General features: G+C 33.3%; 1 protein-coding gene across 4 annotated transcripts in view; it reads right to left on the bottom strand.

Annotated features, from left to right (window-relative positions):
* The window catches only part of KIF2A (kinesin family member 2A), a 69,450-nt gene that overhangs the window by 5,922 nt on the left and 49,640 nt on the right, over positions 1-13,888 (bottom strand). For 2 of the 4 annotated variants that reach the window (XM_012784040.3, XM_012784039.2), the window contains exons 17-20: positions 10,092-10,205; positions 9,069-9,219; positions 5,170-5,271; positions 2,167-2,302 (exon numbers count right to left, since the gene is read on the bottom strand). In XM_012784040.3, coding sequence (XP_012639494.1) covers positions 2,167-2,302; positions 5,170-5,271; positions 9,069-9,219; positions 10,092-10,205 — 503 coding nt within the window. The remainder of the gene's footprint in view (positions 1-2,166; positions 2,303-5,169; positions 5,272-9,068; positions 9,220-10,091; positions 10,206-13,888) is intronic. The other 2 variants (XM_012784042.2, XM_012784043.2) reach the window with 1 other exon arrangement.

The following is a 13,888-nucleotide window of genomic DNA, read 5'->3' as shown; positions in this document are numbered from 1 at the left end:
CAACTGGTGTGATGCTACTGTCATCTAGTGGATGCAAACCAAGGATACTGGTAAACATTGCACAATGCACAGTACAGCACACCTCAACAAAAAATTACCTGGCCCAAAATGTTAATAAAACCTTACTCTATAACCTTCAGAAGAAAAGTCTCAATTTCCTTCCCCTTTTCAGAAGTATAATGATGTTTAAAAAATTAACTTTCTCAAATTTAGAAAGAAATGTAAAGACTTCTGGAGCTAGTGTCTGCTAATATAATAGCTCTCAAACCTCTCTTAGTAATCCAAAATTATCTTTGGATGGTAAGAAAAAATTTTAATTTCTAAGAAGACTGAATAATGTAGTATAAACTTTCTCAAATTTAGAAAGAAATGTAAGGACTTCTGGAGCCAGTGTCTGCTAATATAATAGCTCTCAAACCTCTCTTAGTAATCCAAAATTATCTTTGGATGGTAAGAAAAAACTTTAATTTCTAAGAAGACTGAATAATGCAGTATATAGATAATTTCTTCAAAGTTAATGGATATGCTTACTATACATAAATTCTGAGAAAATTAAGGAAAGTCAATTAAGTTGAATGCTATATATTACTAAGAAAAAAATTAGAGTGCATTATGATCTGTCTTCTGAATAAAATGCACATAGAAAAGCTGATTGTGAGTTATTACAGATTAAAAAATGATCAAGACAATTTAAATCAAGGCTTGAATATGTACATTAAAAACAAATGTAAATTTTAGGCAAATAGTCACAGAATGTGATTTCAAACAACCAACTTCACAACCATTCCACGATGTATGTAGGTTGAATATTCCAAATCCAAACTTTAAAACTTTGAGCGCCAACATGATGCTCAAAGGAAATGTCCATTGGAGCATTTCAGATTTCTGGATTTGGAATGTTTAACCAGAAAGTGTAATGCAAATATTCCAAAATCTGAAAACATCCAAAACACTTCTGATTCTAACCATTTCAGATTAGAGATATTCAACCTGCATATACTTCAAAACATCATATTGTACGTGACAAATACAATTTTATCTGTCAAGGTAAATAAAAAAGTTGTGGGGGGAAAAAACCAAAACAAATGACCAACTTCATGAAGTGGCCTGCTTTAAAAAATTAAACAGCTTATTTGCTGCCCCCAACTAGGAATTTCAATCTGGTTTACATTGCATTGCATGTACACACACATACAGCCACCCACTCACACATAAACAGAGCCAATAATTTGTCAATGCCTAAAATTTTAGCACACAGAAGCAAGCATATCTGAAGCTACACAGATGAGCTAATTTAAAAAGCCAAAAAGACATGGTGTATAGGTAAGTCACATGCTTCTGTTTATGAGTAAGGTAGAGAGGGTAGTCATCTTGACACTTTTCCCTTCATTTTTAAAAAAACAAAGTGTAAAAGAAAAACATCACACAAGATGGTGCAGAAAGCAGCAGCAGACACGAGGCTACTGAAAGATGATCCTGAATAGACTTAATCTAAGAAAATTCTAATAAGCATTGGCCTACCAAATTAAAGATCTGAATGGGTATATAAGATTTACAAATTTGTTATAATACATTTTTCTCTTTAATTGTAAGATGTCTTTATTTTCTTAAAAGACTGAAAAAAAGATGACTAGGGAGAATCTGAAATGATACTCCATGTTTTCTAGAAAAACTGAATGGTTAGGCCGGGCGCGGTGGCTCACGCCTGTAATCCCAGCACTCTGGGAGGCCGAGGTGGGTGGATTGCTTGAGGTCAGGAGTTCGAAACCAGCCTGAGCAAGAGCAAGACCCTGTCTCTACTATAAATAGAAAGAAATTAATTGGCCAACTAATATATAGAGAAAAAATGAGCCGGGCATGGTGGTGCATGCCTGTAGTCCCAGCTACATGGGAGGCTGAGGCAGCAGGATTGCTTGAGCCCAGGAGTTTGAGGTTGCTGTGAGCTAGACTGATGCCACGGCACTCACTCTAGCCTGGGCAACAAAGCGTGACTCTGTCTCAAAAAAAAAAAAAACTGAATGGTTGGTCTTTATACCTCTGGAAAGATAGTGCTAAATGGTGCCCATAATTTTCACTTCAGATGTCCTCTTGTAATACAAAATCCTCCCACTAACATAGATACCAATACCAACCAGATTTCAAACACTAAGATGAAAAAAGAATTACCCCGCAGCTCAGTTAAAATGTCTATTTTTTGCTCAAGAATAGCTTCAAGTTGTGTAGCATATGAATCTACATCATAGTCTACTTCTTCAGTCATCTCTAGGAGAGCCTTTTCATCTTCTAACCATCGAATAGATTCCTAAAAGGACAAAAATTCAATAATACAATAAGCCTCTATGTAAAACAAACCAATTTATAAATTCTGTTAAATATAATCAAACATACTTAATATGGTATTCTCTAAAATATTAATAGACATAAAATATCTTTATTCACAGATGATAAAATTAATATAGTTGACCCCTGAACATAGGTTTGAACCGAAAGGTCCACTTATATTAGCATATATGCCACTTATATGCCAATGTAAGTGGACCTACTTCACTCAATGTGAAGACAAAGAAGATGAAGACTATTTTGTTTTCCTTATGATTTTCTTAATAACACTTTCTTTTCTCTAGCTAACTTTATTGTAAGAATACAGTATATAATACATGTAACATATAAAGTATGTGTTAATCAACTGTGTTATCTATAGGTAAGGCTTCTTCTGGTTGATAGTAAGCTATTAGTAAAATTTTGAGGGAGTCAAAAGTTATATACATAATTTCAACTATGTGTGGAGTCAGTACCCCTAAGCCCTGCATTCATTGTTCAAGGGTCAACTGCATTTCCTTACATTTGAACACAATCTCATAAGATGGGATGGGCAAAAGCACCTCATTTCTCTACTTTTACTCTACCTTGAATGGGGATTTTGGGGAGGGAATGAATCAAACACATAAATAGCAATGAGCAGACTCAAAACCTCAACAGCTGTCCCTAACATGGAGGGGGGGTGGGGGGCGGGAAACAGGCATGATAAAGCTACTAAGCAATTTGATGGGGGATATGGTACCCCAGAACTTGTGAGACATCTGCAGTTAACATATCTAGTTGGGGCTTTACATTGGTTGGGCCAAGGTAACCCTAAATTCTAAATACCAGCTCTTCAAAATTATTGTGACTATAAGGGACCAATTGAATAGCCAATTTTAGAAGAGTCAAATGAACCTCTAATAGTAGCAACTTACTGTTCATAAATGCTTCAAGTTCATTCTTTTTTTTTTTTTTTTTTTTTGAGACAGAGTCTCACTTTGTTGTCCAGGCTAGAGTGAGTGCCGTGGCGTCAGCCTAGCTCACAGCAACCTCAAACTCCTGGGCTTGAGTGATCCTTCTGCCTCAGCCTCCCGAGTAGCTGGGACTACAGGCATGTGCCACCATGCCCGGCTAATTTTTTTTATATATATATCAGTTGGCCAATTAATTTCTTTCTATTTATAGTAGAGACGGGGTCTCGCTCTTGCTCAGGCTGGTTTTGAACTCCTGGCCTTGAGCAATCCGCCCGCCTCGGCCTCCCAAGAGCTAGGATTACAGGCGTGAGCCACAGCGCCCGGCCCTCAAGTTCATTCTTAACTGATTTTATTAGGTAAGTGGAACCTATGAATTTCACTTTCTAGCAATGTCATAAATCACATAGATATTAACAAGTCCAGATCATTCTGAATGAAACAGCTTTTTAGACACTAAAAACAGGTACTTTCTAGCTTTTTAGGATGCATACTATCTCAATTTTCCAATCGTTCACTTTAATGGTTAATTATGAGACTATACATCACCAGACAAAACTGGTTAATAGATATACCTATCTATTAGAAAATATGTATGTACTGATTAGAAAACACAAATATATTTCCACAGTGTTTTTTTTCTTTCCTTTATTCACTTAATTTTTGTTTAACAAAACCCTATTTTGAAAGCAGCAAATCCTAACCATGAGACACTATACTGAAAAGCATCAAAACCCTATACTAAAAAATGACAGATCATAACATGGAGGAATGATATGTGGAATTGTAAAAAGAAATTGAATTAAAAGCCAGAACACCTAGTTCTGCCAATAAACAACTGTGAAACTTTATCTATAAAATGGCAGAGTGGGAAATAATTGTCTTTATATATATATATATATATGAATTTAATTACAAGTGTCCATTCTCAACTTAATCTAAATACCTAGGCCTCTACAAAGATTCTCATAATAAGAGTTTGATTAAAACCCTAATACAGTTTTAATGAATGTACATCCTAATCTGAAATAAAGTGTTCTTTCATTTTTGAGCCCTTCATCCAGGTGCCTGAATGACCTACAGCTGAAGTACCCTAATTTTGTTTACAGATAAACAAAGAATCCTTTAGAAGGAGGAATATAGGTCAATGAGGGAGACTGGATTATTGTTCACTTTTTCTCAGGAAGTATTCATAGTATTACAAGGAAGGGGGTAAGTAACAAAGGCAAGCTGTACAGTCTTCATAAAGATGTCCAAATGATATCTTCACTTCCATAAATATCAGTATCCAGAATATTTCTTTGTTTTTAAAAAAAGTAGGGTGTGGAGGAGGTATCATACAGTAAAAGAGCTTTTAATAGACTGAACACATATGAACACATAATGGGATGAACACCTAAGGAGTTATGCTACAGGCAGGGACAAAACACCCTTCACTCAGCCTGCCACTCACAGCACAGTGACAGCAGTAACTCTTCATCTACTGCAGTAGTCTACCTTTTCTACAAAGACTGACACTTCCTTAACTGCTCCAAAACCCTTTAGAAGAGTTTTCCTTATTGCTGTCAAATAAATTGGCCTAACATGAGGAAAGGACTGGTAGTGGGTAGTTCAACTCTTTCTAAAAAAAGGAAATAGCTGAGAAAAACAAATAAATGGGGAAAAGGGTGATAAGTAAAGGGGGGAAAGGGTGATAAATAAAGTAGAACTCCTCACTACGGTGCAAAGAAATGTTCATAGCCATCATTCATTATATTAAAAGACTGCCATATCGTATGCCCTACAAATACACATATATAAACAAGTAGTTTTTTAAAAGTTAGTATATTTAAAGAATTATGAAAGTTGTTAATTTATCACAAGAAATATTTTGATGAAAGGTCCTTTCTTACTTTACCTGGAATACTGCCCTGTGATCTTCTACAACTTGTTCTTCCATTTCTACCATTTGTGAGACAGCTTCATGGAAAGTAAACAACTGTGGAGAAACTTCTTCTTCCTTAAAATAAAAATAGTTTAAAAATTATTATGTAAAGTTTTTATTTTAAATGTTATCAAAGTAATTTATCAATATCATTTACAAAAATGTCATTTAGAATTTGAGGAAACTTGAATGGTAAAGACCACTAAAATATATGCAAAAGGCAAACCCATAATTTCTATGGGTCAAAATATTTAATGTACCTCCCAATAAGACAACCCAAATTTAATTTTTGAGTATTGCAGAACTACTATAAAAAAACAATCTCTTTTGGAATAGTGCAACTTTTCCAAACTACATTTATTGCAAGCTGTAAACATACTGAAATATTTCCTCAGTACTGTCTACTTTTCACTAACAATTTAATTCATATATATATACATGTTTCTTTTCTTAAAAGAGATATAAAGATAACGTCTTTAAGTGATGTAAAGATAATGTCTTTTATTACTGTGACTATCAAATTAGTGTTCTGAAGGACCGAACTCTTACTAAATCTTAATTTCCTAATTATACTGTGTAATTTGCTTACCAATTTTTAATGGAAATTTCAATTGACAATCCAAAATTTTAATTCATCAACATAAAAATCACATATATAGTTGCCCCTTGAACAGCACAGATTTGGACTATGCAAGTCCAGTTATGCAACTTGTTAAACCAAACATGGATTGAAAATACTGTATTTGTGGGATACAAAACCCAAGTCACACAGAGGGCTGACTTTTCGTATATGCAGGTTCTGCAGGGTCAACTAAGGAATTTGAGTGTGCCCTAATTTGGGTCTATGCAGGCCATCCTGGAACCAATCTCCTGCATATACCAAGGGAAAACTGACTGTATATACAACATATTCATATTTTGGTCTTACATCAAGTCAAAACTACCGAAGCTTAACTTCCTTTTTTGAGCTTCCTTCCTCTAGTATCTAATAATTTATTTTCTTAATATGTGGTTTTAGTGATAAAGGCAACAATAAAAAATTTACTTATGACTTTTATAAAATGTGAGTAGAAAAAGCATCATTTTTCAAATAAAATACATGATTCCAAATATATATACATATTTTGGTTAAATAAATTATAAGCAGACATTTGACTCTCATCAATAAGATATGGTCCCTAAACGTTATAGAGTCAAGTTAGCCAAAGAACTTTTCTCTTTGGGAAAATAGGCATCTGCTTTTCATCAGGACATGCTGGCATTTTCTATATTCTCTCTCTCTCTTTTACTCTCTCTGATGAACACACACATACAATACACCTTTATTCATTTTTTTCTAGCCACCTACCCTTCAAGCCCTGAATATTCTCTTTTCTTTGCTTCAAGATACTAAGGCAAGTTCCTATTATTTCCATAAAGTCTACTATGAATACTTTTGTCTATAAAAATATCTTCTATTTCTGCAATTCTAATGCATTTGATTATTCTAATTTATCTGCCTGCATTAGTTTGCACTCTAGAGCCTATCTTAGATACTATTTCATTTTAATCTATTTGTTAACACTTAATAAGAATATATATACATGTACCATTACTAACTAAAGGCTAATGCTGAACCACCTCAAGATAATTCCCCGGGGTAGTAAAGATAATAGAAATGCACACTCTCTCAAACATGAAGGCTATAAGAACTCATGATGCCATACTTACAAAAACGCTGGATTAGCTCTAGTCACCTAGCTAACCTCTCCAAATTAAGGCCCTGCAGAGGCCCAAAAGATGCAAAAATAAAACGAAAGATTTGCTATAGGCAGTGCCTGTCTTGTGCTGGTTTTCGTATCTTTGGGATGTACCATATCTAGGTGCAATACAGGGTTTGCTTTAAAGATTCTAACAGCAACTACAGACTCTTTCAAAACTTATAGAGACAGGTGATGGATTGAAGCCAAGATCTCATTTTTAATTCTTTATCGTCTATGTTTCAAAGTTTAGAACTTTTACTTTGAACTAGATTTTCTCAATTTTGGAACTACTGACATTTTGCAGGGATGAGGTAAAGGTGCTGTCCTCTACACTTTATGATATTTAAAAGCATTCTTGGCCTCTACCCACTACATCATGCCGCATCATCTTAGTTGTGACAACCAAAACTGTCTACACACATTTTGCCACAGGTGGGGGATGGGGGGGCGACAAATCACCCCTGGTTAAGAATTGCTGCTTTAAGCCCCGTTTTAGTAATACAGAGGGATATGGAAAAGAAAAGTAGTATATCTATTTGTTACTCTAGAATATTTTGGCCTTAATATCCACTAGAAAGTATTACAACATAACAACTAAAGTTATAGTGTTTTCATAGAATATTATATTGTAGTAGCAATAAGTTTAATTAATATAAAATTTGGCTCTGGAATAACAAAGATCTAGGCTCCATTCCTGGCTTAAGCACTTTTATTTGTATAATCTTAGTCAAGTTACTTAAACTTCTTAGACTATAAATTATAAAAGTAGGGACAATTATATTATCTAGCACACTGAGTTGTTGGAATAGATGATAAGTAAAATGCTTACCAAATGTATGTCATGTGGTAAGCAACTAATCAATGCTACCTTTCAATATTATAAGAAAATGTCTACCAAGAAATCCAAGTAGTCCAAGAAATTGGACTACTATAAAAAATTTAAAAATTAAGAAAAAAATGTCACCACAGGATTTTTAGCAGGTACAGAATTATATAAAACTATACAGAATATACATTTTAAAAATAAAGTTAAATAACTTTTACATCTCACAGAAAAGCACCCCCTCAATATATTAAAAGCAATTATATGAAAGTATATGTATTATTTGTGCTTTTATATTTCTTTACACCTTCTCTCCTTATACAATGGGCATGTATTTCATTTTTTTTTGAGTAATTGGGGAATCAAAATTTAAAGTATGAAATATTATTAAAAATTTCAAACATATAAAAAAGCAACCAGATTTAATGAATGTTAGCATTTTGTCATGTTTGATTTTTTTTTTTTTTTTTTGTCTTGTCATTAAGATCCAATGTCATGTTTGATTTTAATATAGTATGTGAATCCTTTCACATACGTGTCCATATTTCTTCTGTTTTTAAGCTTTATTTATGATATATTGTTATGTATAATTCTTAAGGTTTTCCCCTATGTTAATTTTTTTTTTTTTTTTTGAGACAGAGTCTCACTCTGTTGCCCTGGCTAGAGTGCCATGGCATCAGCCTAGCACATAGCAACCTCAATCTCCTGGGCTCACGTGTTCCTTCTGCCTCAGCCTCCTGAGTAGCTGGGACTACAGGTATGCGCCACCATGCCCGGCTAATTTTTTCTATACATTTTTAGTTGACCAATTAATTTCTTTCTATTTTTAGTAAAGAGGGTGTCACTCTTGCTCAGGCTGGTTTCGAACTCCTGACCTTGAGTGATCCGTCCACCTCGGCCTCCTAGAGTGCTAGGATTACAGGTATGAGCCACCGTACCCAGCCCCCTATGTTAATTTTTAAAATTCTCAAATTCTAATATTGGCATAAAAATCAGGATAGAAAAAGGTTTAGATCAGGGAGTTGGTAAACTTTCTTCAAGGACCAGATAATAAAGGTTTGGGGTTTGTAAGACATATAGTCTCTTTCATTGGTGTTGTGGTAAGAAAGCAGCAGAATAATCTGTAAATGAATAATAAGCACATCTATGTTCCAATAAAACTTTATTTGTATAAAACAGATGGTTGGCCCAAAGGCTATAGTTTGTTGACCCCTGATTTAGATGAGAGTTTTCAGTTATTAAGTTCTGTTACTGATGAAATGAACTAGTTAAGATTAGATCAATTACAATTATACTAAGTCACTCACATTTTGTTCACAAAGAAGTTTCAGATCATCTCTCTGAGGGGAACTCCCTACACCCCACTGTGTCTCTAAGTCATCAATCTGGTTTGGTGGATGGTGCATTACTGGACGGACATCACCAGCAGCGGTTGGGTCTACCGTCAATTCTTTCACCCTATAAATACATAAGTGGTATCTAAAATTAACAAACACCTATGCAGAGGAACAAGAAAATATAAACTATTCAATATAAATGTAATGCAATTAACATACTAAGATTGATGATGTCACCTTTATAAGTCAAATTTATCTGAAATCTGTGGAAACACTAAAGGGATGTTTGGTTGTTTAATTTTAGGTCACTTTATTATTACTTCAAATATAATTATTGTGCACAACAAATAAGAATTAGTGAAGTATGTAGATTCAGTATTTCAACAAAAAATAAGAAACTGTAATGTTAACAATGGCAATTAGATCAATAATGGATCATTGCCAAAACAGAAAATTCAATACATTGGGCAGATTTTTGGTAGTTGCAATGCTCAATTAAAATAGCTACATGTGAAATAATTTTATTTCCAAAATGTATAAAGATCATAAGATTCTAAGTTCTATCATTTAAAAAATGTTTACTCATTATACTTAAATTTACACATCTGGGAAAGAGTACACTTTCTAAGTCAGGATGATCCTTATTTCCTTGTAGACAAGGAAAGTTATAAGATCATACAGAATAAAGTTAAACTCCTCATTTCAAGCAAGACAATTATTTGTCTTTTAATAGTAAATATGCAAAAGTGACATCATCCTTAAAAAATATGAGGGGGAAATAAGAAGCCCGAATTCTAAATCAATATTTTAAAGCAAATAAATTAATAAAGGACATAAGAATGCAGATCATGCAGTACAAATACCACCTGGCAAGTGAAATGATAATGAAAACTAAAATGGCCCAGGACAAAAGAAGTAAATGAAATATTTATACAAAGCACACTTCAAAAGAAACTATTAAAATAAATATCTTATGTATAGAATGAAGTAGACCTGGTAATTGAAGGAGAAAAGTCGTCATACTCATAAGAAGGAGAGAGATCAGGGCGACTGCCACTACCCTGTGAGAAGGGAATGTCTGATGGACTAATTCCAAACTCCTTTACTCTGCAGTACCAAAACAGCAACAAATTAAAAGAAAATGCTCTTGTAAACACAGCAATGCACATTCCAAGTTTTCATTTAGTACTATTTTGTTTAAAAAATGATATAATATTGTGACAATGTATTTAGAATATTATTTCATAAAAATACAATTTAAAGAAGTTTTTAAGAAGTACTGATCCCCTAACTCTATAGTCCTAAATCCTTCCTTTTTGGTGTATTTTCCCCTTCCTCACAATCATTCTTAGAAGTTTAACTAGATCATCACCTAAATTTGAAATGCCCCTTATTTAACTACACAACACAATCTAATTTCCTAATGTGGTCAATACCATGACTATTTTCTTTATTATTAATAGCATCAATGTGACCTCAACATTTTTTGCAGTTTTCAAACAGAACACGAGGGAATTAAGTCCAATGCCTTAAGGCATCCATTGTTTGTAATGAATTAACTTCTTTGCCATGCGTCCACCAGAATGGTAGTAGCTATGAAGCATCCTTGGTCTAACTGAGAAAAATATTCACTCAATTTACTGTGGTTGATGATTCACATGAATCCTCATTGCAGAACAGCCTTTAGCAATGGAATTTCTAAAAAATTACTTTTGTTAATATCTGTAATAATTACATTTACCTAAATTATTACATTTTTTTGAGCCAACCCCGTTTCACAGCAGTAGGTACTATTTATTAGGATTAGTAATTTTTAGGCATTATTTAGTCCTTACAACAATCTTGCGATATTATCTCCCTTTAATTGATGAGAAAAATGGCTCAGAAAAATAAAGTCTCTTACCCAAGGTCATTCAATGAGAATGTGGCATAACTGAAATTAAATCCTAGCCCTGAGTACAAACCCCATGCTATTAAACACTTCAATATACTAACCTTATTCTCTATTTCCCTTATCACTTCTCTCAGGTCAAACTAGATGAAATTCCTTTCTTTATAGATTGAAACAGTCAAAAACCAATGATACAAATATATAATATATAAATCAAACTAACATTTTCTTCTACTTTTAATCATTCTTTAATCTATTGGTAATATCTACTGTCGAAGATTCAATATTGGATTCATCTATGCTTTATCTTTTAAAACAGTCATTTTGAAAAGTTTATTTACCACATATGCTGACAAATCTAAATTTCTAATACTAACTTAACACTTTTCACTCCCAACCCTGCTTCAGAATCTCCTAATTTAGACACCCCATTAGCTCCATCCACACATTTCTCCTCTTTCCAAACCTCTCCTGCCCAACCCAAACTATATACAGGAATCATATTCCTCAAATATGCTGTTAAAAACTCTTAATCACTCTTCTACTCAAGACCTAATCACTTCGATATCTTCTATTACCCTAAGATTGTACTCTGCTTCATGACAGATGCTACTGTCTGTTTCTCATATATATTATACTACTTTTTTTCCCTTGGGACAACCACTCCTTCCACTCTAGAAGTTTTCCCCTCTACTCTCTTCTAAAATACCCTAAATTGTCATATGATTACAGCTGGATTTGTCATCTTAATCACTTAGCTGCAATGTATACTGTTACAAACTATCCCCTAACTCCCATAAAACATTTTCAAAGCATATGATTATGACTAATAAGGAGTTGAAAAAACATGTTTTCATATCTGTCTAACTGAATTTTTAAGACAGAACTGCTCACTAAAGTAGCAACAGGAATAATAATTAATGCACTTAGTATATTCTAGGCACTGTGCTAAATATTTTACACAGATCACCTCTGTTACTCCTCAAAACAATCCTTTAAGATGAACATGGTCATTAATCTCTCCATTCTAAAGATGAGAAACAAGGGCACAGAGAGGTTAAGTAAGTTTCCTGAGGTTCTGCTGCCATTAAGTAGTGAAGCAGGTACCACTTTGTCTTGAGAAGTAACACTCTTCAATCACTATGCTAAGTATTAAAAACAAGAAGTTTAAACACTTCAAAGATAACCAATTTCCTAAAAATATGGAAATTTTAATGTAATAGTACCTATACCACCACCTCAAAATATTGGCCTAAATAATGTGAGGCAAATTTAATATTAAAGAAGAATGAATTCTGCTTGACTATAAAAAAAAGTTATTGATTCTTAAGGTCATAAAACATTGACATGAATTAGCTATCAAGGGAGGATGAAAATCTTTAGTCCTAAAGATTTGGAAACAAAAGTGAGACAATTATTTATCCCAAATGGTTAGTCATGTTGCAAATGAGTTATGTTACACGATAATAGGTTAAAACATTTTACTTGACCTAAAGGAACTAGAGGAATAGCCAGACATAGCATTTTCACAATATTTGGGGTGGGGGGATCCTTTGCAGCCAGAAGTCTTAAGACACTGAGAGGTTCTGTTTGTTTTAATTCTACATGGAAAGATTCTACTACACTAAGCTTTTCCTCACCTCTCCAATGAGCAATTTTGAAATAAGAAGCATTTTAAATTAGTTATAAAAATCCCACATACCAAAAATGTTAATGACAAAGATCAATTGAAAGTAACACAACAAAGATTTACAGCCAGGAGCTCATAATTCAAACTTCAAAAGAGATTAAATTTTAAAAATACAATAGCTGTATATTTATAAATGTAGTTCTATTACATTTTTAAAGAAGCTACTGTATTTTAATACCTTTTTACAAAAGGTCAATAGGTTTATACTTTCCAACAGGGTTTACTACTATGTAAAAAAATCTCTTCAGTTGAAACAAAAGCAGCATGATACAACAGCACAAAGGGTTTGAACCATTTATGTAAAGTTCAAATATAGCTAACTGTGTTGCTCAGGGATACATTCATAGATATTAAAACTATTTTTAAAAAGAAAAATGAGAAAATTATTCCACAGAAGTTGGGACAATGGTTATATAAGGGTAGAGATCAGTGGATTTAAGAATGTTATTCAGGATTTGTGATCAGGGAAAAGCACGCTGGGAACCTTTTGAGGGGCTGACAATGGTCTATTTCCCCATCTGGTGATAGGAGTTTTTGGTTTGTAAGTATTCATTATTCAGTTATGTTTTGGGTACTTTTCTATATGCATATGTATTTCACATTTTAACAAAGGATTAAAAATAAGATTTCCATAATGATTAAAACAAAGAAAAAAGACAAACACTTTTTTCCAGCAAACTTAAGAGAATCTCTACATAGAAACAGATTCCAAAGAGGAATTTTACCTCCAGGTTAAAATCAGAAATGTAACATGTGATAACAGAAATTTAAAACTATATAAGCATCAATTCAAAACAAGAGCAGAGGGGAAGAAATCTATGGAACAAATATAAATATGCCCATCATAACTTAAAGTTCCAGGGGCATTTTGTGACTCTAAGGAATAAACTGCTTTAATAGCCTATAATGCATTTTGTCCTTCGTGTGTAAAACCCATTTGTCTGCTGATGTTTATAACACTATTAACATGAGTAACAAAATGTAACCAACAGAGAGGACCAGAAAGAACAGTGCTGTAACTTCTTATTCAAACCCTAGATTCCCACACATAGCATTTAATATTACCAGGAATATTTTTCAGGATAGTGAAACAACTTAAGAAATAGATGTCCCTTAATATTCATTTACTTTAGAGTCTTAATATAATAAGAAAAATTTGCATTCTTTCCAAATTATACAACACATTTTCTACTTATTTTTAGAACTTGA

The sequence above is a fragment of the Microcebus murinus genome, chromosome 11, assembly GCF_040939455.1.
Source record: "Microcebus murinus isolate Inina chromosome 11, M.murinus_Inina_mat1.0, whole genome shotgun sequence".
Classification (NCBI taxonomy): Eukaryota; Metazoa; Chordata; class Mammalia; order Primates; family Cheirogaleidae; genus Microcebus; species Microcebus murinus.
Note: the sequence above shows the minus strand (reverse complement) of the source record. Positions and strands in the feature narration are given on the sequence as shown.